This window comes from Myotis brandtii, unplaced genomic scaffold (assembly GCF_000412655.1).
Source record: "Myotis brandtii unplaced genomic scaffold, ASM41265v1 scaffold8, whole genome shotgun sequence".
Taxonomy (NCBI): domain Eukaryota; kingdom Metazoa; phylum Chordata; class Mammalia; order Chiroptera; family Vespertilionidae; genus Myotis; species Myotis brandtii.
Window position 1 is genome coordinate 2,718,009 of NW_005371219.1, and position 26,517 is coordinate 2,744,525.

At 45.5% G+C, this 26,517-nt stretch overlaps 1 protein-coding gene across 6 annotated transcripts in view; it reads left to right on the forward strand.

The window, feature by feature from the left end:
• Positions 1-26,517, forward strand: part of SASH1 (SAM and SH3 domain containing 1) — a 299,036-nt gene that overhangs the window by 256,493 nt on the left and 16,026 nt on the right. For all 6 annotated transcript variants that reach the window (XM_014531305.1, XM_005883721.2, XM_014531308.1 and 3 more), the window contains exons 9-16: positions 7,410-7,542; positions 12,184-12,530; positions 17,983-18,057; positions 19,893-20,036; positions 23,518-23,653; positions 24,462-24,631; positions 25,369-25,578; positions 26,366-26,516. In XM_014531305.1, the coding sequence (XP_014386791.1) occupies positions 7,410-7,542; positions 12,184-12,530; positions 17,983-18,057; positions 19,893-20,036; positions 23,518-23,653; positions 24,462-24,631; positions 25,369-25,578; positions 26,366-26,516 (1,366 nt within the window). The remainder of the gene's footprint in view (positions 1-7,409; positions 7,543-12,183; positions 12,531-17,982; positions 18,058-19,892; positions 20,037-23,517; positions 23,654-24,461; positions 24,632-25,368; positions 25,579-26,365; position 26,517) is intronic.

Below are 26,517 nucleotides of genomic sequence, written 5' to 3' on the forward strand. Positions count from 1 at the left end.
GATAACTGTTATTTGACTACATTTACATGGAGAGATACCAAGACCCATAGAAGTGACGTGATTGGCTGGAGAACTTAGAAATTAAACCCAGGTTGTTCCAGCTCCAAAGACTTTGGGCTTCCATCTTCTCTTTACTCCACTCTCATGGGGGCATCCGCGTTTTCTTAGTTTTCTTCAAGTAGCAAATTCAACCAAGGACTTCTGCTGACCGTGTTAAGGAATTTGAAGCATAATGTTGCGTGCAGTGTGGTTGTCAGGCTTGGGTGAAGAAAGCCCACGTAGAGGTGGGAGGTGTAGGAGCAAACCCATGAAGTCTTGGATTCTGCCTCCGCCATTTACCGTCTGTGGAATGAGAGCGTGTGTAAATACTTGGCATGGTGCCTGGGAATTGGGAGCATTTGGTGTGGACGGGTGTTGGAAGAACACGTCGAGAAAGCACCTGCCACACTTGGTGGCACATGTGTGCCCTCACAGGGCAATGGGAAGGTGGCTCTTGTGAAACCAGAGCAGTGTCGGTGAACGGATTTGTGAAATGGGGAACTCGGCAGAATAGGGAAGGTGTGGCGAGCCCTTTCGGGGAAAAGTAATAGGAAATCCCATATGGCGTAGGAGGAAACATTTCTGGGGCAGAAAATTGTGGGATTCTTGCTGAAGAGTGAGAGATGCCACAGGGGCCCCAAGGAATGAGCAGGACAGGTGCCCAGGAAAAGGGGGCGAGCTCGGGCGGTCAGTGGCACAGCCTGGGATCTCCTCATGGGAAACCTGAGTGTATTTGTGTTGTGTAATGTCCTTCCAAGAGAGGGGACCTTACATAATACCTAAGGAAAGACCCACACAATGCGAGAGGCACCCGGGAGTGGGCAGCTCATGCTGTGCGGTGGGCATGTACGGCTTTCCCAAGTTAATGACTTCAACCCTGAAAATACAGACACGCCTGGCAGCCCATGACATGGAAACTTCATAGGGGTCCTCAGTCCTGTTTGCTTAGATGGCGGCGTTCTGCTTAATTGACAGCATGTGCTCGTTGCTCCCATTTCTAGAAAACAGGAGAACTCGGCTGCTCTGAGAGGATTGTCAGGACAATTTGGTAAGGCAGTTTTAGAAGTGACCGTGGAGGGGAAACCGTCCTACATGGACGCCCGTGGTTAAAATAGAAAAAGGAGTGAGAAAGTGGCAACTCTAGGAGAAAACCAAAATCATAAGTTTTAATTCAGTAATTTCAAAAATAGCCATTGGACGGTGTCTATTTTCAATCGAGACTACTTCTCTCGGGCTGTTTAAAAGAATATCTGCGAAAGAGATCTTTTCTCAGTCCAGTCACTTGTACGGGTTGGTCCTTGTCCGGATTTGCTCAGCTTCTCGCGTTCTTTTTTTCTGTCTCTGGAATTCCATAGACAGTAATTAAGGAACTGGAGGCCAGCGGGAGGTCAGGGAGCCTTCGTCAGTGAAAACAGGGATTGTTTGCCACGTACAACACTCCCTTTTTTCCTTGTGGTGAATAGAAGATTTGCTTAGAGCCGATGACTTATGCCTTTCTTACAAGTTCTGCAGTTAGCGAGGAACTGGGCACTCCGCAAGCAGAAGGCAGCTAATTGAATCCAGTGTCCTCGCTTTTTCCCCCTTTCGGATCCTAAACTGTGCCGGTGGAGCCTGTCTGATCATGTAATTCCAGAGGAGCATGTTCCAGAGTTGCCTAATCCTCACTTTGAGATCAGAGTTGAGGGAAGGAGAGTGAAGACGTTCTCACAGTGGGGAGGGGGTGGGGGTGCCGGACGTGCTCCAAATTACCCTTTCAGCCTGCTCAATGCCGAAGCCGGTAAGTTCGCTGGGTGTGTTTCATGCAGACGGGAAAATGTGCTTTCTGTCAATTCAAGGCAAAGCCCTGGATTGCTCTTGGATTATTCCTGCTTTGATGCTTTTTTCGCTTCCAAGTCCTCGAGATTTGTTCTTCTCCCCTTGTTTACTTCCCTACCTTCTAACTCCGAGCATTCTCTCCTAGCCTGCTCACCCAATAACAAGGCATCGCTTTTGCAGGAGAAAAGCGAATATTATGTTGAGAACTCAGTGAGAATGCGAGGGATGGAGTGCCCAGCGGTGGGAACTCAGTTGTCAGTTGTGGAGGCTTTCAGCGGGAGGACGCCTTCAGACAGCCTTGCAGTTGCTTTTCCTAAAGCTGCGTCCGATCGGCTTCCTTCTCTTAACTTTGAAGGTTAATGCCATCGATAAAGCGGACCTCGGAGGCTGAAGCGTCCGTGTCTGCTTGCGCGCTGGGTTAACCAGACATGGTTGTGTGAATTTCACAGGCGAATACATTTCCAATTGCGGAAGACTTTTCAGAAGTGCTTACGTATCTTATAGTGGTATGTGCTACCTCTGGGGGAGATAAGTCGACTTAGTGTGGCTGTTAATTGAGACTCTGCAAGGGGTGTTTGGAGCTGGAGAAGTGAGCTGAGTGTGTTTCTTCAGAAGGCTCGGTGGGAATTCTGTGCTCAGTGTGGTCTCAAGCTGTCCCCAGAGGGTTCCGGTTGCTCCTTGCAAGGTCGCGTTAACCTGTATGACAGTCCATTATGCCTGTGCCTGCACCACTGTGCCATGCAGCTTTCGGAAAGCATTTGTTTGTCTCGTCAGAGTTGCAGGAATTGTAGTTACACGGTTCAGTGAAGTATCTGTTTACCGACCTGCAGTGACAGGCTTACATTGAACAGCGAGGGGACACTGTGAGTTTGCGCCACTACACAAATGTTTGTATCAACAGATGCTGTTAATCATGTTCCTTTTTTCCCGATCATTTAAAATGTAGCTGTGTTATAAAAAATCCTCCACGCTGGCTCCATGTCTTTCCTATTAGAACATTGCAGATGTGTCAAGGACGCACATGTTCCAAAAGAAGCTGAGAGGGAAGGAGGCTCCACCCACCTTTGCGAGCCAAAGGGCCCCCTAGGTTCCTCATTCAGCACCCTGGCAGGCAATGGTGTACTATCTCTTTAAAGCAGCTATAGTTTTGTGCTTTGGCTTGGTCACTTTGTTATGGTTTAAAACTGTGGAGCCAGCTGTCTGCAATCTGATGTAATGTTGCCATGGAAACCAGAAATGAAACACTTAAGCATTCACCACAGAATTACTACATATAGCATTAGCCAAAGTAATTAAACATTAAGCCCTATGGGCTTTCTGTTGGAAAAATCTGCAATACAGAGGCTGGAAATCAAATGTTTGTATTCATAATATTGTAAATCCACTTTTCCACATCCTTTGGTGGGATACATTAATTGCCGTTTTCTACTAAAGGATTAGAGGTGGGGGGTTTTATGCAGATGATTGAGTTTTCACCTTCTCATTTAGAAGATGAGCAAATTAAAGTTTATTTTATTACTCTGTCCTGGGGCAGGACAGGGAAGGGGAGGAGAGACCATCTTGTGTTTGAATGTATATAAAATATATACATTTTTTTTACTGTAGTTTATTTAAAACTTGTCTTATAATAGTTCTGAATTTATTTTGGAATCAATCATTCGTATACAGTGCAGATTTTCTTCATCTTCTACTAAGTTCCTCCCGGCAGGAAGATTTCTTAATTTAAAAAAAAAATTGTAGCCCTAGCCAGTTTGGTTCAGTGGATAGAGCGTCAGCCTGCAGACTGAAGAGTCCCAGGTTCGATTCCCGTCAGAGGCACATGGCCTGGTTGCCGGGCTCGACCCCAGTGAGGGGCACACGGGGGCAGCCCATCAATGATTCTCTCTCATCATTGGTGCTATTTCTCTCTCTCCCTCTCCCTCCCTCTCTGGAATTAATAAAAATGTATATTTTTAAAAATTGTAAATTCTCACACCCCCGTATCTGGGTATATTTTCTGAATAAAAAGACACAATATGTTATTTCCAGCATTTGGGAAGTGACACATTGCTTATGTAAAAGGAGAGACATGAAATGAGGAATTTAAGCTTAAAAGAAATTTAAGTTTAAAACAAATGCATGCCTTTTACAGTCTTTATGTTAAAACAGCTAGAGAGAACTTTTTAAAGGCAAATATTTCACAATTGTTTTTCCTCTGGACTCTGGAGGAAGTGAGAAGTCAACACCTCAATAAAAAACATTGTTGGGATTCATTGTCCAACTTCAGTAACTTCTAGGCTACTTAAGATATTTTTCTATTTTAAAGAAGAAATATATATAGACTTTACTCTGTATGCACACACACACACACACACACACATATGGTTTTATTTCACATTTTTCTTCATACAGATTGTGTTGCATCTACCTTGTCTAGTATTAAAAACATGGCAATGCAAAGAAAGTTATCAGTGCCCTGGCCGGTTTGACTTGGTGGATAGAGCATCAGCCTGTGGACAGAAGGGCCTCGGGTTCGATTCCAGTCAAGGGCACATGCCCAGGTTGCAGGCTTGATCCCCAGTGGGGGCGTGCAGGAGGCAGCCAATCAATGATTCTCTCTCATCATTGATGTTTCTGTCTCTCTCTTTCCCTTCATCTCTGAAATCATATTTCTCCCAGAAAAGCAAAAGAAAGTTACTGGTTGCTGTGATTTATGTTTTGTCAGAGGCAAACACTTCTAAAATATTCATTTTTTTAAAGAAAAAATAACCATTAGTTCAAAGTTCTAAAGAGCTTCTGTTTCTTAAAAGTAGATGGGCCATGTGAAAGCAATTAAATAAGTACCTGGAATATGTTATTTTTCACCACAGTGAATCTGGGCAGAGGAAATTAGGACTGGAGGAGCAGGGGGGAGGGGGAGTGTCTTTGCCTTTAAATCTGTTGTCCTGGTTTCACTTTTTTTTTATTTCTCCCAGAAAAGCTCCCTCTGATGGCTTGTTTCCTATTTAAGATTTGTGTCTTTGTGGACTGAAGGTTTTTGTGTTCTTTCTGTATTCCATTTCTCTTTTTACTTTCCCTATCCCCTACACACACACACACACACACACACACACACACACATACACACACACACACACACACACCATCACCACCACCACTCACCAGCAACCCCAAGCTAGGTGTGAGGTATATATAATACATCAGTGATTTTTATCCTCTAATGTAGCTTTCTATATCTTGATTATAAACAACCTATGCTTATTTCACTTTTAGAATTTTTTAATGTGAGGGTTATAGACATACATACCTATTCTAGGTTTGTCTGTTGGTATGTACAGAGACTTTCTATAATCTAGTGTTGATTATTCTTCTATTAGATTTGCCTGGCTTTTGAGATACATCCAGAGGGCGGAATGTTTTTACATGTTTACGTGTAATTCCATGCATTGTGGTTTTGTTCAGGTGCCAATTACCCAGAAAGAGGGTTGACCAAGTTCTCATTCCTCTGGTTGACCACTGCAACCGTTTCATTGTACATAACAATTCAGTGAAGTAAAAATGAAATTAAAACCAGACAATATCATTATAGAGTAGGAGCTATATTTATTTCCTTGTAATTGTCTTATATTTTGAGTTTTAGGCCAAATGCAGTAAGCCTAATTACCAGCATGCAATATAGCCCCCCCCCCCAATATCTGGGGGTGCAATTTTTATTGTTTTTAATGTTTGTTTGTTTATTTATTTATTGTTAATCCTCACCTGAGGATATTTTTCCATTGATTTTTTAGAGAGAGTGGAAGAGAGAGGGAAAGACAGAAATATAGATGTGAGAGAAACACATCGATTGGTTGCCTCCTGCACAACTAGGGCCGGGCCAGGGAGGAGCCTGCAACCGAGGTAGGTACCCTTGACCAGAATCGGACCTGGGACCCTTCAGTCTGCAGTCCCACGCTCTATCCTCTGAGCCAAACTGGCTAGGGCTAATTTCTGTTCTTGATCACCAGGTAACCAGTAGTTAACCTTAATTTTGAGGTGTGTGTGCAACATTTTATCTAGGAATTTTAGGGAAATTTACCATGGATATTGATACTCTTCACAGAAGGGAAGCCTGAGAAATACCCCTGTCTGATGACTTGTCATTGATGGGTGGTAATCATTATTCTTTAGTGGTGAATGATTTGCCTAGAATCGTGCAGGGAGAACGTACACGCTGGGAGCCCAGGAAGGAGGCCAGGAACTGGGCTGTAGTGATCCCTGCCGCAGAGCCGCAATGCTGCAGAAATATGTGCAGACTCAGGACATGCACCATTTTTATACCCAAGCAATTCATATAATCTCTACCCATTTCCTCTTGAATTGTGCTGTGCTCCCTCTTGGTTACCTATTTTATCATCCATAAAGTCGCGACTCATAAGTGCATTTCTTGGGGGGAAGTCTCCATATTGAACCCGTGCTCAGAGATGTGGCTTGTTTGTGTCCGGGATCTCAGTGGAGGCATTCCTCTCCCTGCTCCTTCAGGGAATGGGCTTGAGGAAATGGAGAGAAAGCTGCTGCCAGGATGTGCAGTACCAGCTGGAGTCGCACCAGCTGCCCAGGGTGTGCCGCGCCTGCGCACTGCCAGGGCTCTGCGCTCGGGAATGCGAGCCAGGCCGAGCGGCAGCCCATTTCGTTGGAGACGTCTTTGGGGTTTTTTACATTTTGAACAGATAAAACAGAGGAAGCTGCGTATTGAATGTTGGAACGGACTTGGAAGCAAAACCCTCATTTGGTTCACAAGGAAAGGATTGTTTTTTGCCTGGGTCACTGCTGCGGAGAGAAATTTTTTCTTCTCTCTGTAATGTTGGATACTTGAGGGAAAACAGCTGGGCTGAGCATACTTGAATCGCTGCAAAACGGAATGGGATGCTGGGGAATATGGACTGTAGTGTATGGCTGAAAAGGTCAGCTTTTTCCCTTGTCCCTCGCGGAGGAATGCAGGGGCTGTCCTCACGCTGGCCTGGGGAGCTCTTGGAAGGAGCTGGGAGAGGCCGGAGGGATGGCTGAGAGGTGGCAGGAGGTCCTCACGGGTGACAGAGCAGGCGGCTTTTCGCATCTCTTCCCTTTTCCTGCCCTGCTGGTTTTGATTTTCGGGGAGGACTGGAACCAGTCAACAGAATTTTGGTTTGGAGAAGTAGTTGGTGACCACGTTTAAACAGCAAGTCCTGATGGGCCAGACAGAGGAGAGCCTGGCCCAAACCACAGCAGTGAAACTGGAATTACAGGGCCGGCCTTGGAGAGAGAGTCCTGCGGAGTCCTCCTGACAGGGCACCGGCAAGTACTGGAGACAAAATGCACCACATGCCGGTCAAGGGCAAGGGTGTGTGTCCTGCTGCCTAGGACCTGCTCCTCCACTCCTTAGACCTTAAGATGGTAGGTAGGTGGAGCTTCAGGAACCTGTTGGGCAGATTGGTTGGTGCCCCAGGTTCCGCTGCAGCACTGCCAGAGCGCACGCTGGCGGCGAGGCCGGGCTGTACCGGCTGCAAGAGCAGAGCTCCGGAGCAATTATCTGATTAACTTTTCTTTTGTCCCTTTGCCAGTCAAGAGAACAATCGGATGATGAGACCGAGGAGTCGGTGAAGTTTAAGAGGTTACACAAGCTGGTCAACTCCACTCGCAGAGTGAGAAAGAAACTAATCAGGGTGGACGAAATGAAAAAGCCCAGCACTGAAGGTAAAAAAGCAAACTCCACGCTGTCTATTCCAGAGTTAATCACGTGGACTTCATTTTTCAGTAGAAAAAGAATAGGATTTCAAGTAGAAAATGGGTTGAGTTCTGGCAGAGAGAGAATTGGGGCTGCACGTTAGCAGGGCAGTGCTCAGCAGGTTGTGGGATGAAGGATCTGGTGTCCAGAATTTGGGGTGGGGGTGGGGGCTTAGTATTTTAAATGCTAGTACAACGATGGGAACTGGCCAGTATGTGACAATGAAATCTCACGGCGTGGCATAGCTTTAATTTTGAGCTTATACTATTTTATATAAACTTTATTTTATAACTTCCTCTTAGTAGAAGCCTCTGCCCCCAAAAGGACAGTGGCTCTTGCCCAGCGGAGTTAGTCAAAACTTGATGTGCATCCATCTCAAACAAACATCTGGCAATTAAGGCACTTCATATCCTTGGCATCTCTGAGGGATGATTCGTTCTTCCTGTAAACTGTCTCAAGTCTCAGTTCAAATGGGGCTTTAAGGATCTTCTGTGCTGAGTGGATCATTGAGAGCTATACTGCTGCCTAAGCCACTTGTCCGATGAAGCAATAATGTCAAAGGCAGTATGAGCTTGGATTTATTGGAATGAGTAGTTAACCTTTGAAGTGTAATTATGACAGTTTAAATCACAGCTGATCTGCCTCTCTTTTTGTTAGTAATGTGCATTTGCAGCATCTTACAAAATTCTCCCCAAAAGATAAAGGAATAAGATTTCCTGTTTGGAAAATAAGTGAATTGAAACAAACACTGGAATGTCTTTATTTTTTAAAAGCATATTGTTGAACTGTCACACCTACATTGTGAGGAATTTCAACTTTTTAACATGTAGATTTAAAAAGTATCATTGTAGAGGTCTTTCTTTTTTTGTACATAAATGAAAACAAGCTGTGGAGGGAACTGAATTGCCCCTTATTTCTGTAGATGATGGTTTCCTGTTGTTATTATTGCTATTTTTATTTTAATTTGTTGTAATTATTTATTAGTTTAAATCCCCTAGAGTAATATTGAAGGTAGAGGGGTTACTGTGGGAGAGTGGAGTTAAAAGGGGAAAGAAAAGAGGAGAGAGGGAAAGAGAGCTGCTTTATGGCCAATTTCATAAACTTAGAGTTGTAGCTAATTCCTGGGTTTCTTTTGGTGACTTTTTTGCGTGGTAATTCTTTTTACTTTTGGATGCAGTGCTGCTGTTGCATTTGGATGTTTTAATACCTGTCTGCAGTCATGGTTTCCCCTCATTGTGGCAGCTCTTGCTGAAATCACGCACACGTGTCCGATAGTGATATTAACTAGAACCCCATGGAGTTGCCATCATTGAACCTGCAGGTGGGGGTGGGGGGGGGATGGCATTTAAAAAACTCATGCACACCTGACAAAATTAAATCTCAAACGTCACAACTAGATTGGAGTCAGGCTGCCCAGACTTAATTCTGTGTCTTGGGCAGCCTGACTCTACATCCTGGTCTCCACTCTGCTGCCACGCTGCCCCTCCCCCAGCTCTAGAGGCTTGGGAAAGCCTGCAGAGTTGCAGTCCTTCACCCAGACTCACCCTTGTAACTTGAGTTTCAAGTCCTTATCTGGGGCACGGTGACCCTAGACAATGTTAAACTGTAAGCCAGGTCAATGCCCTTTGTCGGCCCATTTCTGTGTCTTTCTCCTCGAGCTGATACCCTCTCACCGCCTTCCCTCATTGTTCCAGCTCATCTGTAACCTGATAATGAATCACTCGCTCTTGTACAGTGCTTTTCAGCATATAGAGTACCTCCACATACCTCTTTTTATTTAATTTTATCCTCTCAGTCCCCTGGCAGTAGGTATTACAAAGCTAGGTAGGCATGATCACCAGTGAGGAACAGACTCCGAGACGGAAGTAATTGCCCAAGGTCGGAAGATGCTGAGTGGCAGAGCCAGGGCTGGAAACCAGGGCATCAATCTGTGCTCTCTCTCGGCATTAAGTCATCCTATTCTGTCAAAGTCACCTTTCCCTCTGTGTTCTGGTCTCAGCTGAATAAAATAGATAAAGGTCAGTATGTGAAGCATATCACGCCAAGTGATGACGGAGGGAGCACTTTTTTGATTGCCATTCTCTCAGTAGGATGGTTGTACTTTCAAGCCAGAGGAGAATGGGGAAGCGGTGCTCTGAACCCAAGGAAACCAGCCCAGGCTGGGATTTCAGGGCCTGGGCACGGCAGACAGAAGAGCCCGAGCCACGTGAGGCCTGCCCTCAGACCTCAGGCTGATATGGCCACTGTGCAGACCTTTGCCACACTTCCTCCAAACCCTCCACCAGATGCTGACTTCCCGAACCAGGGAGTACGGCTACATATGTTGTGGTTGTGTGTGCCCCAGCTGGTTCTAACTCCAGTGTGACACGGAAGTATTGGGATCTCTGATGACAGCCCTAAAGACAGAGCCCAGAAAATGTTCACCCATGACTGAGTGCCAGCTCCTTAAACTACTTAGACAACCCCCCTGATTTCCCAAAGCCCCTAAGGACTATGGGTAGATAAGGGCCTTTGCATGCCTCCGTGGGCACCTGGACTGCAGGAAAAGCCATGGTCTGTGACTGGACTGCTTTTGGGGGAAGTCTGCTGGTGAGCTGCCTCAGCCACCAGGCTGTGCCTCTCTCTTGGCCATGGGGAACAGACTACATAGAAGGGGTTGCCATTTTACTTGTGGCAGCTCAGGGACCCTTGGTCTCCTTACCTGATTAGTCAGATGTCCTGAGGAAGTAGCAGGAAACATTCATGATATTCTCACACTGCTTCTGGTCTAGCAAATTCCCATCAGAACCCTGGGCCGTAATGTTGAACTCTCCGGGAAGATCCAGGAATAACTCTTGAGTTGAGTGGATTTGGCCTGCAGATGATGGAGAATTTTTGACTGGGCATAGTTTTGACTCTCCCTTTCCACCACCACCTCATTGACTTCAAAGTCAGTCTAGGGTTGTGCTTAATAGTAATGGTACTTGTTTCTTTATATTTGGAACTGTAATTCCCACCCATTGGAATAATAAGAAACTTTTGGAATTTTAAAGGACTGCCACCAATCCACTCATTTCCCCTCTCCTCTGAAGTGAGCAGTCCTTTCCCTTTATCTCTGACATTTAACCGCACACTGGCACCCTCCTTCCAGCTGGTATATTTAGTGCCATCCCTCTGTTCCAGGAAACTTTGTGTTTTTTCCTTTTCACAGTTCAGCTGGTGGAAAGCTGTCCTGCTCAAAAGTTTCCTTATAATTAAAGGGACACAGCCAGTTAGGGTCACTACACCCACAGTTTGACCTACTTATTTTCTCACATCTGTTCCCATCGCACACACAGGAAAGAGCTCGGTTTTCCTGCCAGCAAGTCCAGACCTTTCCACTGGGCTCCGGAGGGCTTGGCGCGGTACCTGGCTCCAGCGAAGGCTCCAGGAGCCGCCGTGTCCTTGAGATGCAGTGGGACGCGGGTGGGGCTGTTCGCAGGTCCCGGCCCTTCAGGGCCGCTGCTGCTTCTAGCAGTGCCGAGTTGATGGGACAGTCTGGCTGGGGTCACTCGGTTCCCTAACTTCTTGTGTTTGTCCTGTCAATTGGGGACCATTTGTCAGTTGCATTCGCAAGGTACACCCCTATGTGGTGGTGTTTCCACACCTGGACTCCCTTGGCGAGTTAATCACTGAAATGGCACATGTGCCAGTAAAACATCGCCGTCTGCCACATGGCATTCAACACCATCTGAGTATGAAAAGGCAACCAGACTCAACAGGACAGCCTTTCAGGAGGGAAAGGGTCTCATTCCAGCTTCTGAGGATCGTTGCACGTAACCAGCTGGGGAGGCTACTTACTGCAAGTGCTGAGGGACACCGTAGAAATGACTGGCTTAGATTTCCCAAATGGCACTTTTAATAGGTCTGTTAAGGCGTCTGGTCTACAAAGATATTTAAAGAAGGAGAAAAAACACATCCAAAACCTTTTAACACCAAGCTTGTGTGAAGCCCTACGTTGGCACAGTTTGGTTTTCCTTTTTTACATGCTGTTATTTAAGCGGGAGCCCGGTTTATGAAGAGGGTGAGTGAGACAGGGAGGGAATCCCTGTGGTTTCGCACTGCCAGTAAAACATCGCCATCTGCCACATGGCATTCAACACGATCTGAGTATGAAAAGGCAACCAGACTCAACAGGACAGCCTTTCAGGAGGGAAAGGGTCTCATTCCAGCTTCTGAGGATCGTTGCACGTAACCAGCTGGGGAGGCTACTTACTGCAAGTGCTGAGGGACACCGTAGAAATGACTGGCTTAGATTTCCCAAATGGCACTTTTAATAGGTCTGTTAAGGCGTCTGGTCTACAAAGATATTTAAAGAAGGAGAAAAAACACATCCAAAACCTTTTAACACCAAGCTTGTGTGAAGCCCTACGTTGGCACAGTTTGGTTTTCCTTTTTTACATGCTGTTATTTAAGCGGGAGCCCGGTTTATGAAGAGGGTGAGTGAGACAGGGAGGGAATCCCTGTGGTTTCGCACCGAGGAGCTTACCTTATGCAGAGTAGGGGTGCGTCAAGAAAGGTCTGGGTGGGGGTCGGGGAACGCAAAGGCATGTGTGTGCAGGCCCTGACCGTGTCTGTTGCCCCCTCTGCAGGCGGGGAGGAGCCTGTGTTTGAGAGCCCCCCGGCCCTGGATGAGCGGGCCGCCCTGTACTCTGGCGTGCACAAGAAGCCCTTCTTGTTTGATGGCTCCCCTGAGAAGCCCCCGGAAGATGACTCAGACCCTTTCACCACTTCTCCATCACCCAGCAACCTGGAAGCCTGGGCCTCGGGCCGGAAGTTGGTCAAAACCTTCAGCAAAGGAGACAGCCGGGGCCTCATTAAGCCCCCCAAGAAGATGGGGACGTTCTTCTCCTACCCAGACGAAGAAAAGGCCCAGAAGGTCTCCCGCTCCCTGACCGAGGGGGAGATGAGGAAGAGCCTGGGGTCCCTGAGCCACGGGGTAAGTACCGATGGCGTGTGCTTCTGTGACGGCCACCGTCGCAGGCACCACCTGCTAGTGTCCCTGGAGGAGGTTCAGAGCGTCCGGAAGCAAATCCGCCTGAAGAAGACGGATACTAATTACTCCTGTTCCCGAGCTTTTCTCTGCCAGCGTCCCTCCAGAAAAGGAGTGCACAGCACGCCCTGTGACCTGCAGCTGCTGCGGCAGAGACCCAAAGGGGGAGGGAGCTGTGGCGTCCCCGGCAGGAGGGGGCGCGGGCGCCCCGCGGTCAGCGAGTTCAATATCACCTACGTGGTGGAGCGGAGCCTGTACAGCCACCTGAACCTGACCCAGCTAGTGCGCCCTGCCTCAGACAGGACCCTGAGCAAGGCTGAGAAGCAGGACCTGAGGCGGTGCCTGCTGGAGGAGGAGGAGGAGGCAAAGAGGAAGTGGGCCGCCACAGTCGACCGCTGTACTAAGAGGGTTCTCTTGAGAATCCACCAGAAGTCCGTGAGTCTCCCGGAGGGCCCCCAGGATGGCCTTGTCATTTCCGTGAGGTGTAGTCAAGCATTATGGCCTCTCTTCTGTGGAGCTGGGCGTCCTCCCCTCTCTTCTGCTCATAACTTCCTAACTCCAGGGCCGGTTCCATCATCATCTCAGATTTCCAGCCCTACTTCCCACGTGTCCTCTTTCCTGATCCAGAGAAGGGCTCCCAGAGTCCCGGGGTGGGGTTTGGCCTCCTTCGAGGGTGGCTGTCTTCGTTCCCAGCCATCACGTCACTTGACCTCAAAGAAGCTGATTCAAAACAGAGGGTATTTTGCCCTTAAAAGAGAGGCTTATTGTTTTAGTTAATTAAAACAATGGCAACTAGCTCATGGAAAGATCACCATCATCCCAATCACCAATTTGGTGATTTGGAAACGTTGTCAAGTATATTTCTTTTATCAGTAGAAACAAATGGAAAATTCTTAAATCAAAAGGGAAAAGAATTAGAGTTCTTTTTAGTTAAGTCAAGTTGGCGTTCTTAGCTTTTTAATCAAAGGAACAACTATTTTAAAATGTCCTCCACCGCTCCATTCTTCTGTACATAGCAAGGAATGAAGTGCTTCTTTTCAAATAATAAAGCATTTTTCAGTTTTATTACTGAATGATTGGACTTTTGTAAAGTTTATTTTCAGGGCATGACTTATTTTGAACTTGAGACTATAGATACCCCCGCCCCACCGAAATTCCCACCCAATTTCTAGTTTGCACAGTAGCCCATATACAGTGCACAGACGGAGGAGGAGTTGTGGCTTCCTGGCCCTGCTGTCCCCTTGTCCTGCTTACTTCCCTCGGGACTGCCAGCTGTGTCCCCTTTTAAAGGTCTAAAGGAGTGGACTACATGGCAGCTTTTCGGGGGGCTTTCTCCAGGGTTTGTTCACATTCCCGAGTAAGGTGATCTTCCTCAGATGATTACTGTGATTTAAATCCTTCAGTAAACTTCTCCTTTTGTGGTCATGGAGGCTGGTTGGCCAGTGCCATCCCCTTAAGATGACCTTCTCCTAAAAAATCCTTAGATCCTCACCCCTTATATTTTCCAAATATTCCTGTACATGCTGACCTTCTTGCTAGGTCTAATTTTCCATCTTTTCACATTCCTATCAGTCTTGCAAACCTTTTAATACTATTAGTGGCAACTTCTGGTTCTTTCAACATCATGGCAACAGTTATCAGTGGTTCTGTTTTGTTGTAAAATAACGTAATTCCTTTTCTCACTCACTCAGTTCTGACCCACAGGTATTTTGTAAAATACTTGTGGCTAACCAATCTTGGTATAATTTACTTTCTACCTCTGGAAGTGTTCTGCCCAGTTTATGGGCCTCTCTGCCATTGGACAGGACCTTGATGGACAGAGTCACCTCTTCTCTGTTAGTGGATGACTCAGCTCTGTGAGTTTAAATCATGTAATAGAATTTTTTCACATTGAGCACTTTGATCTGTTCATTGCCCCTCATATTGTTTATTGCCAGGTTAATGATCGAACTTTATCAGTGTTCCTGTCCAGAAGTTATATTTCTAAGATTAGTGCTAATTAACACTGTGGGACAGTGACTGAGTCTTCATTGACTTCGGGTGTGGACATGAGAGCAGTTTTTCCCCCTGTAAAGGTGGCACTATGTAATCTCTATTCCAAGTGTCAGCCTGAGGCTGGGTTTTTTAAGGTACTATGAACTTGAGGCAGTAGTGGACAGTATTAATACTTGTGGAAGTATATGTTCTACACTAAATTAGAAATTTGCACATGCCTTTTATTGTAAGTATAGTTGTACAATCAGGAAAACAAAATTTTTCTAACTATTCAGAGACTATGGGGGCAAATAATGTTAAACATCAAAAAGAGGTGTTTGTTTTGTTTTTTCCTTTTTTTAAAGACAGACAATTTCTTTGCTTTACTTAAAAAGTTCTTTCTATTCTTTTTGGCATATATCTGCTTCATTTTATCCAAAAGTGCAGTTTTCTTTAATCTTCAACCTTGATCTTTTTTATCTTTCAAAAACAATACCATATTTGCTTGATGAAACCTCAAGGAAATGATAATGCTTTGTATTCACTGAAAATGGTCACTTGTCTTGCTTTTTATTTGGTCATTCAATTTTTGTTTGGTGAAACAGACATGCATGACATTTTGGAATTTTGTCCATTTTAAAAATTCAACCCTACCGCCCCCCAAAAACATGTTCTCAACTGCATGACCATTCCATTGCCCAGCTCTTCCCATCCACGAGCATCTATCTAAAGTCTTACAGTTACCTGGACATGAGAAATATGCCCTTGACAAACCTCATTTAGGCTACATCTGTGGAGACCACCAAAGCCGGAGATTTCACTGTTCTCTCTAAAGCTCTTTTCTCTGTTGAAGGGGTGGTGATGCTTTGAGATCTACTTGCTGTTACCGAGAGAGTAGAGATGAGTTCAAGCAGCGTTCGTTGTTCCAGTTTTTGTGCTTCCACAATGATACAGAGGAATCTTTCCCAGATATCAGCATATCACAGGGAGAGGGTTAGTTGGTGCTTCAAAAAGCCAGTTCACTCTTGGAGCTTTTTATTTTAGGAATAAATGCATACAGCAGGCATGCGAGGATATAAACGAGCTTCTGATTTATTGCAGCTATATCTCCACATAAGTGCTTTGTCAGTTAGTTCCCATGTATCAGAAATAGCGTGCTGGGCTCCAGCGTTGCAGTTGAAGCTGGAATGCAAAGCAGGGAAGTGCCGAGCCATAAACTGAGCAGGCATCTGGGTGCCATGCTGTGTCTGTGAGCCCTGACTCACAGGAAACGAGCCACAATCAAATGATTGTCTTGACAAAAATGAGAAAATCTATTGGGCATTATAAACTAGAAAGGGAAGTTAATATTAAAAATTAGCCTGGAGAGGTGTTCCTAACACCACTCTCCAGATGAGGGGATTCGGTGTTTTTGCATAAAAAGGTTTCTGTTTTTATAGAATAGATAGAGGCCTAGTTAAGTTGGTTATAAGGGAAGTCAGATTGTCCATCGATACTTAATATAAAATAAAAATAATGTTCAGTGGATGTCACGTCTGTGGTAGGTCCTTTAAAACAGCAACAACAGCTGTGGTGAAGGAGAATGGGTGTGACATCCCGAATGTTGGTGACCCCGAAATGCCTCCCATGACACCTGCATCTCCTGGCCTGCCTCCTGCCACACCTGCTGTCTCTCTTTTTGATCCATTCCTAGGATGCTCTGGTTTTACAGTTGAAGCTCCCAGAATGTATGGCACAGAACTAAGCTCTAGTTCTTCATTTGCATGTTTAGAATGTTGCCTGAGCCTAAGCTTCAATATAACAATTGTTGGGACAAGGCACAGTTCTCAGTAGTCATAGAGAGAAGTAGTGCCAAAAACCAACATTCTTAGAGACCCCTGCTTTGTTGTCAGATAGTGTGTTACAGGTCTTCAAATATATGCGACAGGTAGTATTTCACAGATGAAGAAACCAGAGCTCAGAGAGTTGAAGTATTTTACCGATGGTCACACAGCAAATAAGTGGCAGAACCAGGATTTGGATCCACATCCGTGTGATTCCAAAAACCTAAGCATTTTCCTTCTGGATGTTTCTTTATCGATTCACTTAATATATGTCTAAAGTACATTTATTTTATGTATTTATTTTTTAGATATATTTTTATTGATTTCAGAGAGGAAGGGAGAGGGGGGAGAGAGAGAGAGAAACATCAGTGATGAGAGAGAATCATTGATCGGCTGCCTCCTGCATGCCCCCTACTGGAGATCAAGCCTGCAACCTGGGCATGTGCCCTTGACCGGGTTCGAACCCGAGACCCTTCAGTCCACAGGCTGATGTTGATGTTCTATTCACTGAGCCAAACCATCTAAGGCAGTACATTTATTTTTAAATAAGCAGTGTCTACAATATACATTGTGCTGTACATTCATATTTTCTATTTAATATCTATTAACTAGAGTTTGCTGAGAAACAGATTGTACAAATTATGGAGCCCAAATCTGCTATTCAACTTTTATTACCAGTTGCTTAAAAAAAGAGAATCAGCTGTAAGAAGAATTAGTGAGCTTTAAGTTTCTCTTTTCTCTTACAGATTTTTTTTTATGGGGGGGAGGGGGCATGGGAATGGTCCTTGAGCAGCTTTTGCTAGAAAAACAAAAGGAAAATTCAAACCAAGTTTTGGAAATATAAAAATCACTGAAATATATGCAGTTCCGTAAAGTTTGAAACCAACCGAAAGAACATTGAAGTTTTTATTCTTCATAACATCGTTGTCTAATTCCCCATTAAATTGGAGTGCCGTCAAAGACAGTCACTGAATCAACTTTTTTCTTCCTCGGCAAATGTGGCATCTTTCTACACTCATAAAAAAAGGAGTCATAATTGATGAAGTTGGTCAGTTAGATGGGAAAGTTACCAGCATCTTTGGCTAGGTCAGGAAAGCAATGAGTGAGTAACCCTCTTGGCCTGATTGGACTACTGTAAACATAACCTGGTTTCCCCCTTCTTAGCGATTTAAAACTAAACAAAAGAGTCTGTTAGGAAAGCCTGCTGTCAGGGGCAGAGCCACAGGGTTTTGGACCTGAGTTTCCAAGACCCCTCTGAGCACATGGATTCCCTCATTGTCACTACTGTATGCGGCTGATGTTAAGGGGGCTGGGAGGGGAAGTCTGTTGCTAAGAGACACATGGATGGTTTTGGGTTATGAGTTTTTTAACCAGCAGGTTTTTGCATGTGTAGGGGATTCTGGACCTCTGGGGTAGACACAGTTCCAGTGGCAAGTTTCCTTGTAACATGAATCATATATTTTTTTCCTCATCATTTCTCGTCCTACTTCCATCCTGTAACGTATTTGTGATTCGGTGACGTCCTGCCAGTGGGGAATGCGTTGGGTTGGTGCACTGCTGGCCGGCTGCAGCCTAACTGTCCTGCCCTCCCCTTTCCGCAGAGAACCTGCAGTTTTGGAGGATTTGACTTGACCAATCGCTCTCTGCACATCGGCAGTAATAACTCTTACCCGATGGTGAGTACGCATCAGCGGGAACGCAAAAGGTTCGGATCCAAGCCACGTGGTTGACAGAGTTTCACGTCTAGTCTCTGAGAATTGATGCTGGGTAATCTTTTCCTTGGTGATCCTAAATCCTTTGAAAAGAAGCCCTATTTCACTCAAGTTAAAAAATATTTTAATTGGATTTATTGGGGTGACATTGCCTAATAAAATTATATAGGTGTCAGGTGTACAATTCTCTAATACATCATCTGTATATTGTATTATGCGTTCACCTCCTCAAATCAAGTCTTCCATCACCAACTATCCCCCCTTTACCCTCTTCTACCTCTCCCACCCCCCTTTCCCTCTGGTAATCACCATACTGTTTTCCGTGTCTATGAGGTTTTTTTCTTCTTCTTTGCTTAATCCCTTCACCTTTTTCACCTACCTAATCCCTTCACCTACTCGCTCCCCATTCCCCTTCCCTTAGAGACACTTCTCTTTTCCACGGGAACAAACCACGACCTCCTCCGGCCTCCATCCCTCTCTGTAGTAGCACCATTCCTTCAGTGCCTGTGTTTCCAGTTTCCTCCAAGTCACAAATCCAGATGCATCTGGCCTCTTGGTCTCACGCTAGCTTTTGCTCACGCCGGCTGTAAGTGCACATGGCTGCTACACACAGACAGGACCAAAGGATGGAGCCTGTGATTAGTGTTCAAGAGCATTTGCCAACATTTCTAAAAACCAGTTTTATCAGAGGCCAAGTTCATAGCCCCGTATTAAGCCTAGGTCTTTCTGATCTGGGGTGTCCTGGAATGAACCCTGTCTCCTTGGGGCCAAAGCAAACATGGGCTGAGCTTACTGGCTCCTCCGACCCGCTTCTTCTGGATCCCAGTGTGGGGACAGGTCATCACTGTGCTGTACACGTTCTCCCCGTGTTTCCTTGGGAAGGCCCCGGGGGCGCAGGTGAGCTCTGCATACAGTTTTGTTTTTGCCTCGTGCATTTTGTCAGGAAACTGCTTTATGTTGTCAAATGTCCCCTAAAAGCACCCATCTGTGATTTTGGAAGTATTTGAGAATTTCCTGGAAGAATAAAACTATTTTATTTGGACATCAAATTTTATGGATTTGTAAACTAAAAATGTTACGTAGTCAGTCTTCTAAAAAATGGGAGAAAGTGTGTTTTCTCTGACTTTCCAGGGAAAGCTGTTTTCTGTTTCGGTGAAAAGTAAGACAAGAGGTGTCCACTGTGTAATTGTTTGAGAAAAGGAAATTCACGCACTTAGGAGCCGACCACACCGAGGGCCACCCTGAGGCCACCTGATCAGGTGTTGACTTGTGATGACTGAGGTGTCCCATTTTGTTCTCACCGCTGTCCTAGGTGCTCAGTAATACTGGCTTTCTCTTCTCCCCCACTGCTGGGATTATGAGAACCTTGGTTCATCTCAGTCACTCTATTGATGAAATGCAGTTCCCTTGAGTATTTCACTTGGGGAGGGGTTGGAGTATACTAGGGGAGGAAATGTCCTTAAATAAAATAAAATGTATTTCACATCCCACTTTAAACAAACAAAAGCCCTTAGTGAATTGCTTTTAATTTTTAATCAAAAAGATAAATAGCTTACACCTGAAACTAATAAAAAACAATATTGAACGTCAACTGTAATTGAAAAATAAAACAAGTTGAAAAAACAAACAAAAAAAGTTAAAAAATGATTAATAGCCTAGCACTCTGTTAACAGGAAACATTTCAAAATCCTAGGGGATGCCAGGATTTTTCTGAGACATAGAACATTAATGGTTTCGATAATAAAACCTGTTTGGGGGCTTTGTTTCCTGTGATTAATGGTACTTACTTTGTTTTTCAGGGTAAAGAAGGAGATTTTGTGTACAAGGAAGTCATCAAATCACCTACCGCCTCCCGCATCTCTCTTGGAAAAAAGGTCAAATCCGTGAAAGAGACAATGAGGAAGAGAATGTCCAAAAAATACAGCAACTCTGTCCCTGAGCAGGTATGCAGGTGCCAAGCGAAAAGTCCCCCTGGTTCCTCCTGACACAAGGAAAGCCGAGAATGTCAGTCTGAGATTTTAAACGGTGCTAAATACAGACATTCATTGGCATTAACCTGGCTCAGGACCATGCTTAGTTTATGTAGACGAGCGTTTGGTACAGCAGACACGGATTAAGCATTTAGGGTCATCCCAGCACCATGCTAGGTGCTGGGAATACCAAGTGCAGGCCTTACTTTCTACGTACAGATGGGCGGAGAGGCAGACATGTAAAAAATGTGTTCTTTAGTGCAGTAAGGGCACAAATTTAAAACCAAAAGATTTTATTTTCTAAAATAAATCCCTTGCTACAAAATGGATGTCCCTAGAATCAAACCTTAAAAAAAGACACTCAAGTTTTCTTAGGCAGCAGACCTTTCCGGTGTAGCATGAGTTGTAGAAGCACACAGCAAGTCTGAGAAGGAAACTCGGAAAACGCTTCCTGGCAGTGGGCTTCGGTAGTAATCATGTCTCCACAGGGATGTTTTCACTCACTGGCTCCCTCTGCAGCTTTTCAGATAACTCAGAACTGATCCCCTCCAATTCTGTAATCCCATCACTAGAAAGACAGTTTCTATCTTGTGTGGGTGGAGGGAATAAAGACGGGTGGAGAGCTGGGCCTTCAGGTAGTTCTGACCCTTAGATTTTCAGAGCCCTCACCTCTGGCACCTCTATAGCATTCGTTTTTGTAGTCTGTTGAAGATTTTTAGTGTCTGCCGGTTTTCTACTTGAAATATGTAGGTAATGCTGATTTATTTACCAAATAGAAGACAGGGAAAGCAGACATGTGGGCTCAGCTGCTGCCCTCTGGTGGGCAGAGTAAGCTAAAATCCAAGCAGCTCCTTGTTTGAATCACTGAACACCAGCTAGGCAGCCCAGCCACCTAGTGATTCAAGCAAGGCCTGCCCAAGAGCTTCAGTTGACTGTAGTGGTTCTCACAGGGGTGGGGTGATTTTGCTCCCCCGCCAACCCTAGGGCATTTAGACAATCACAACTGGGGTGGGGTGGGGTGGGTGCTACTGACATCCACTGGATAGAGGCCAGGGAGGCATCTTAGGATGCGCAGGATAGCACCCCCACTAATGTACAGTACAGCACCCCACATCATTCATCCACAATGCTGACAGCGCTCAGGTTGAGAAACCCTGACTCCTCAGACCTGCAGGGAAGTCGCTGCCTCCATTGTGTGTTCCCTACGGTTGTTTTCTGTATTCTTTGCATTTCCTGGCCCTTGGGTGTGGGAGCGATGGTGATTCTGTATTTCTCACCAGAAATGAAGTGCACCTCGCTCTCCTGGGAAGCAGATGCCATGCCAGGGAAGCAGCACCTCTAGTTTGCAGCACTTCATTTCGTTGGCTTTTCCCCTAAGAGCTCGTATAAACTTCACATTCATAGGGGTTTTCTGCTTGAGCACAGAACTTTAATGTCATTTGAACATTTTTTTTCTATAATTTTACTACTATACACCTACCTTGTAGTCTTAGTTCTCTGTTTTTTGTTGTTGTTGTTTTGTTTTTAAACAGTCATTTCACATAAGTGAAAAAAAAGAGAAGGAATAAGTGGCTATTGTAATGCTTTTTGGGGAGAGAAGATGAATGTTGCAAGGTTTGATATACCACCCATTCTGGTTAGGACTTTTGTCTGCTATATGCCCATTACCTGGAATGCTACCTGTTCTTATAGGGAGTCCCTAAGTATATAATAAGTAAATTAATACTATTTTAAAGCATTTAAGTACAATATTAGAGAGGTATATTTAATATCACTATTGTTTAAAAACCCCCAAAACCATATGTACTTTTAGCAGAAGTGTTAAAAAAAAGAATGTAATTGGATGTCTTATTTTATGATTTAGAAATGAAAATACATTCAGGCCCTGGCTGGTGTGGCTCAGTTGGTTGAGCATCATCCTGTGCACCAAAAGGTCACCAGTTCAATTCCCTGTCAGGGCACATGCCCGGTTTCCAGCTCAATCCCGGGTGGGGGCTCTCTCTCTCTCTCTCTCTCTCTCTCTCTCTCTCTCTCTCGTTTTGTTTGTTTATTTTACTGTGACCCATAGAGGAATAGTTTTAATCAGGACTCTCCCTCTTCCTTTCTCCCTCCCTCCCTCTCCCTTCCTCTTTTTCCCAAATCAATACAAACATTTAACAAATATATTCAGGAATTCATACTTTGTAGCTTCAATAACTCCCAAATAATGGCACCTCTTTTTATAGTTTTTGAGGCCATCTGCTCCCTTTCCTTAAATGTAAAGCACAATGTGTCTTGGATCAGAAGCTGCCATGGCTGTTTGTTGACCTTAAATGTTTGCAGGACTCACAGAATCCTGTTAAAGCTCTTCTGATGATTCGGCACCATGCAAATAACAGGTTTCGTTTAGATGGTTTGGTGCTCACATGGCTGTGTGATATGCCAGAGGTTTCTGTTGTGGCAAGTAAACCATTCTCACTGCAAACTTTATAGGAGAGACATTGTCACACCAGGAATCGAATGAGCGTGCTACACTCATATGTGCAAAGGAGGGGCCCCCAGGCTGTGACAGAGCCATCCCAGAAGTGATCTGAAAGGGTCGTCACTAACAACACAAAAGAGGAGTGATAGGTACTAAAACCTGGGGACAACTGATAATAACTAAACCTATAGACATTTCATCATAGACTGAAAAATGGTATTTAAAAAATATTTTTTTATTGATTTCAGAGAGGGAGAGGGAGAGATAGAAACATCAGTGATGTGAGGGAATCATTGATTGGCTGCCTCCTGCACATCCCCTACTAGGGATCGAGCTTGCAATCCAGACATGTGCCCTGACCGGGAATCAAACCATGACCTCCTGGTTCATAGGTTGATGCTCAACCACTGAACCACACTGGTTGGGCCGAAAAATTGTATTTTTGCTATATGTCTGGGTCCTGAGTTGGTATTTCCTTAGCCAATTTCATTAATTTGTGTAACTAGAAGCATACGAATCTGGCCTTTTCTTTAAAACAACAACAACAAGGAATATGCATATATTTACTGTAAATGTTTCCCTTCAAATAGATGATTTATTCCCTGGGAGTGATCCCAGATACTACATTGCTAATGGATTCTGCTTGATCTGCATTTGAAATCTGGCTTTTTTTACTGGATTGTTGAGTATGCTGAATCTCTACACCTTTAACAAAGGATTTTATCTAGAAGGTAGATAGGTGTTTCTCAGGGATTTCAAGAATTTCTATTGAGCAGGAAAAACAATTTTTAAATGCTTAATTAATTGATACACAGGCCAGACTTTTAAATGGAGCAAGGATATAGATTAAAAAGGAGGAGAATACTGGCTATGGCATCAAATATAGGTATAAAAATGGATTTGATTGTCTTAGTTGAGGGCTAAATTGCTTGGAATTACAAAATAACAGTTGTCCTTTCTGATGAAACGTAATTGTGTTGAAATCCATTGCAGGACACGGGCCTCGATGGAATGCCTGGCTCTCCTCCATCCTCCCAGCCTGACAGTGAACACATGGACAAGCCCAAGCTCAAAGCCGGAGGTTCTGTAGAGAGTCTGCGGAGTTCTCTGAGTGGACAGAGCTCGATGAGTACGTCTGCTTTGTAATTGTAGATGGTTTCCTTTGGAATCAAAATCAGACTTACTGGGTGTCAGGTTCAGGCAATTTAAAGATAAAGAAGCCCATGTTCCTACCCTTAGGGTGCTGTTAGAGAGAGAGACCTGGCAAATATCTGGACCTAGAATTGTATTTGTTTAGTCGATGTACAGCAGTGGCACAAGAGAGGGGGTGATGAATTTCGATCAGAGAAGATAGGGAAAGCATCTCAGAGGAAAGATCTGGAGAGTGAAGGAGGATAAGTCAAGTCCCCAAGGTCATGAAGATGTATTCACCAACAAAGTAAGAGATGGGGCAGGGAGGAGTATTATAAATGTCACTGACAATAAATGTTGGTCAACCACTCTGACAGTGGTGGTGTCGTCAGAATGGTGTGAGGAAAGGGAGCATATTTAAATCCACCACTTTAAAAGCACTTGGCCTTGGGCAAGTTATTTGACATTTCTGAGTTTGTTTCCTCATCCATAAGATGAAGTAAAAATGTTATGCCTGACCAAGGAGAGGTCCTGAATGTTCCGGGCTTGTGATGTCACCTGCATTCCCAGATCATAAAGATAACTTGCTGGAGGCCTGCCTGTGCAGTTAGGGGCTTGATTAGGGGTAGCACTGAGAAAACTCAGATCCTCCCTGGCCTCATCACTGGGTCCTGCTCTGGTCCTGACATGGTTTTGGCTCATGATTTTGCCCTTCGTGTCTTAACCTGCAGCTTCTTCAGTGTCTTTCAGCTTTGCTCTTCGGGGCAACTGTATTTATCCTTCTTCTCCCTGTGTTTCCTGAACAGGTGGTCAGACAGTGAGTACCACCGATTCCTCCACCAGCAACAGGGAAAGTGTCAAGTCGGAAGACGGTGATGATGAGGAGCCCCCCTACCGGGGCCCCTTCTGTGGGCGCGCCAGGGTGCACACTGACTTCACACCCAGTCCCTATGACACAGACTCACTCAAGCTCAAGGTGTGTCTCTGTCTGGCTTTAGACCTGGGGTCTTTGTTCTTTAAGAGGAGCTCAGTTCTTGTGTAGAATGCTGGGCTGCTGTGGTGCATAGTGGCCAATGTCTTGACTACCTTAATAAGCTGCTCTCTGTAGTGATTAACAAAACAGAACCAGCCAGCATTTGGGACAGAGGCGGGGCTTGTGTTAATCCTCTGTTCTCACCACCTCATCCTCCTGGTCCAGACCCCCGACCTCAGCTTCCCTGTAGAATTCCTATTGCCCTCCAGGATCCAGTTTCTGTGCTCTCTCGCTAAAGAGACCTTCCTGCCTTCTCTGTATGGTCAGTGGTATTGAATGGGACAGATGGAGTTCCACAGTGTAGGAGGCAGTCACAGAGCAGGGATTGCCACTGGCATTTTGGGGGAAATTCTTTCTCTAAGCAGTAGGAGCTCTGGATGGTGGCTAGGCAGTCAGAGAGCCAGGTACCTCCCACCTAGCCATGAGCACTGGGAGACAGACACTTCAGCCTGTGCTGCGGGAGGGCGGGGGAACGAGACCTCCAGCCCGTGTGGATTCCAGCGCGGTCAGGAGTGTTCCGTCTGGCCCTCTCCCAAGCTCCCATTCATAAGGTGACTTGTGGGACCCTGATTCTGGCCTTCGTAGTGTTTCCACATGTGGGTGATGAATACATCTCATCGATTCATGATTCATGCTTAGAAATGTGCCTAATGGAAAGATCTTTGTTCCCTGGGCCCCAGAAAGGAGACATCATCGATATAATCAGCAAACCACCCATGGGCACCTGGATGGGCCTGTTGAACAACAAGGTGGGCACCTTCAAGTTCATCTACGTGGACGTGCTGAACGAGGAAGAGGAGAAGCCCAAGCGCCCCACCAGGAGGAAGAGAAAAGGAAGACCACCCCAGCCCAAGTCCGTGGAGGATCTCCTGGACCGGATTAACCTGAAAGTCAGTCCCGTCCTGTTCTGGTCCCATGTTGCCTCTCCTTCTAAACTAAGCAAGCGAGGACACATTCAGGGGAGGGCGGGGTGCTCTCATGTCCTCCATAAGGGTGGCCTATTGCTGTGATGAGTAGCCATTATTCTACAGAAACGGTTGTCTGTATGCTAATGCTGCCCTTGACCTCTGTCGTGGGGTCAAAATTTGCTATTAGTCCCCCGAGAGCAGTTTTTAAAATGCTCTGGGCTTAAAGCTACGTCTACCAGAAAGGGCAGTGAGCACAAGCCCTTAGGTCTCTGCTCCCTGGGCTCCACAGAGGCCCTGAGTGTTCGCTCCTCTAACCTCTCCCATATCATTCCCGGCATCTGGTGGTGGTGGTGGAGGTGGGGGGGCGGGGGGTGGCTACAGTGCTAGTTCTGTTTCCTCCTTGCAAAACCGCCTTGTTTCTGGGGAAGTCACAGGCCTTTCTGAGTTGGATTTCAATAGGTCTGTAAATGAAATGGCCTTGTCCACTGTGCACTGTGCGGTGTTAAAGAGATCGGCCCGTAGCAAGGGCACAATTAGAATGTAAGCCAGGAGAACCCGTCTCAGCCTGCAGTGCAGGTCTTCTTAACCCGTGATCAGTGAAACGCCACACCTGCCGACCAAGCCAGAGGACTGGGAGCTTACAAGTGGTACTACTCTTTCAATTAGTATAACCACAACGATGGGAAAAGTTTAGGGGTTTGAGGCTGGTTGGCGGTCATGGATCACGTGGCTGAGCCTGCTGACCCACTTCTGTGTTCTTTCCTCACAGGAGCACATGCCCACCTTCCTGTTCAATGGATATGAGGATCTGGACACCTTTAAACTCCTGGAGGAGGAGGACTTGGATGAGTTAAATATCAGGGACCCAGAACACAGAGCCGTTCTTCTGACAGCGGTGGAGCTGCTGCAGGAGTATGACAG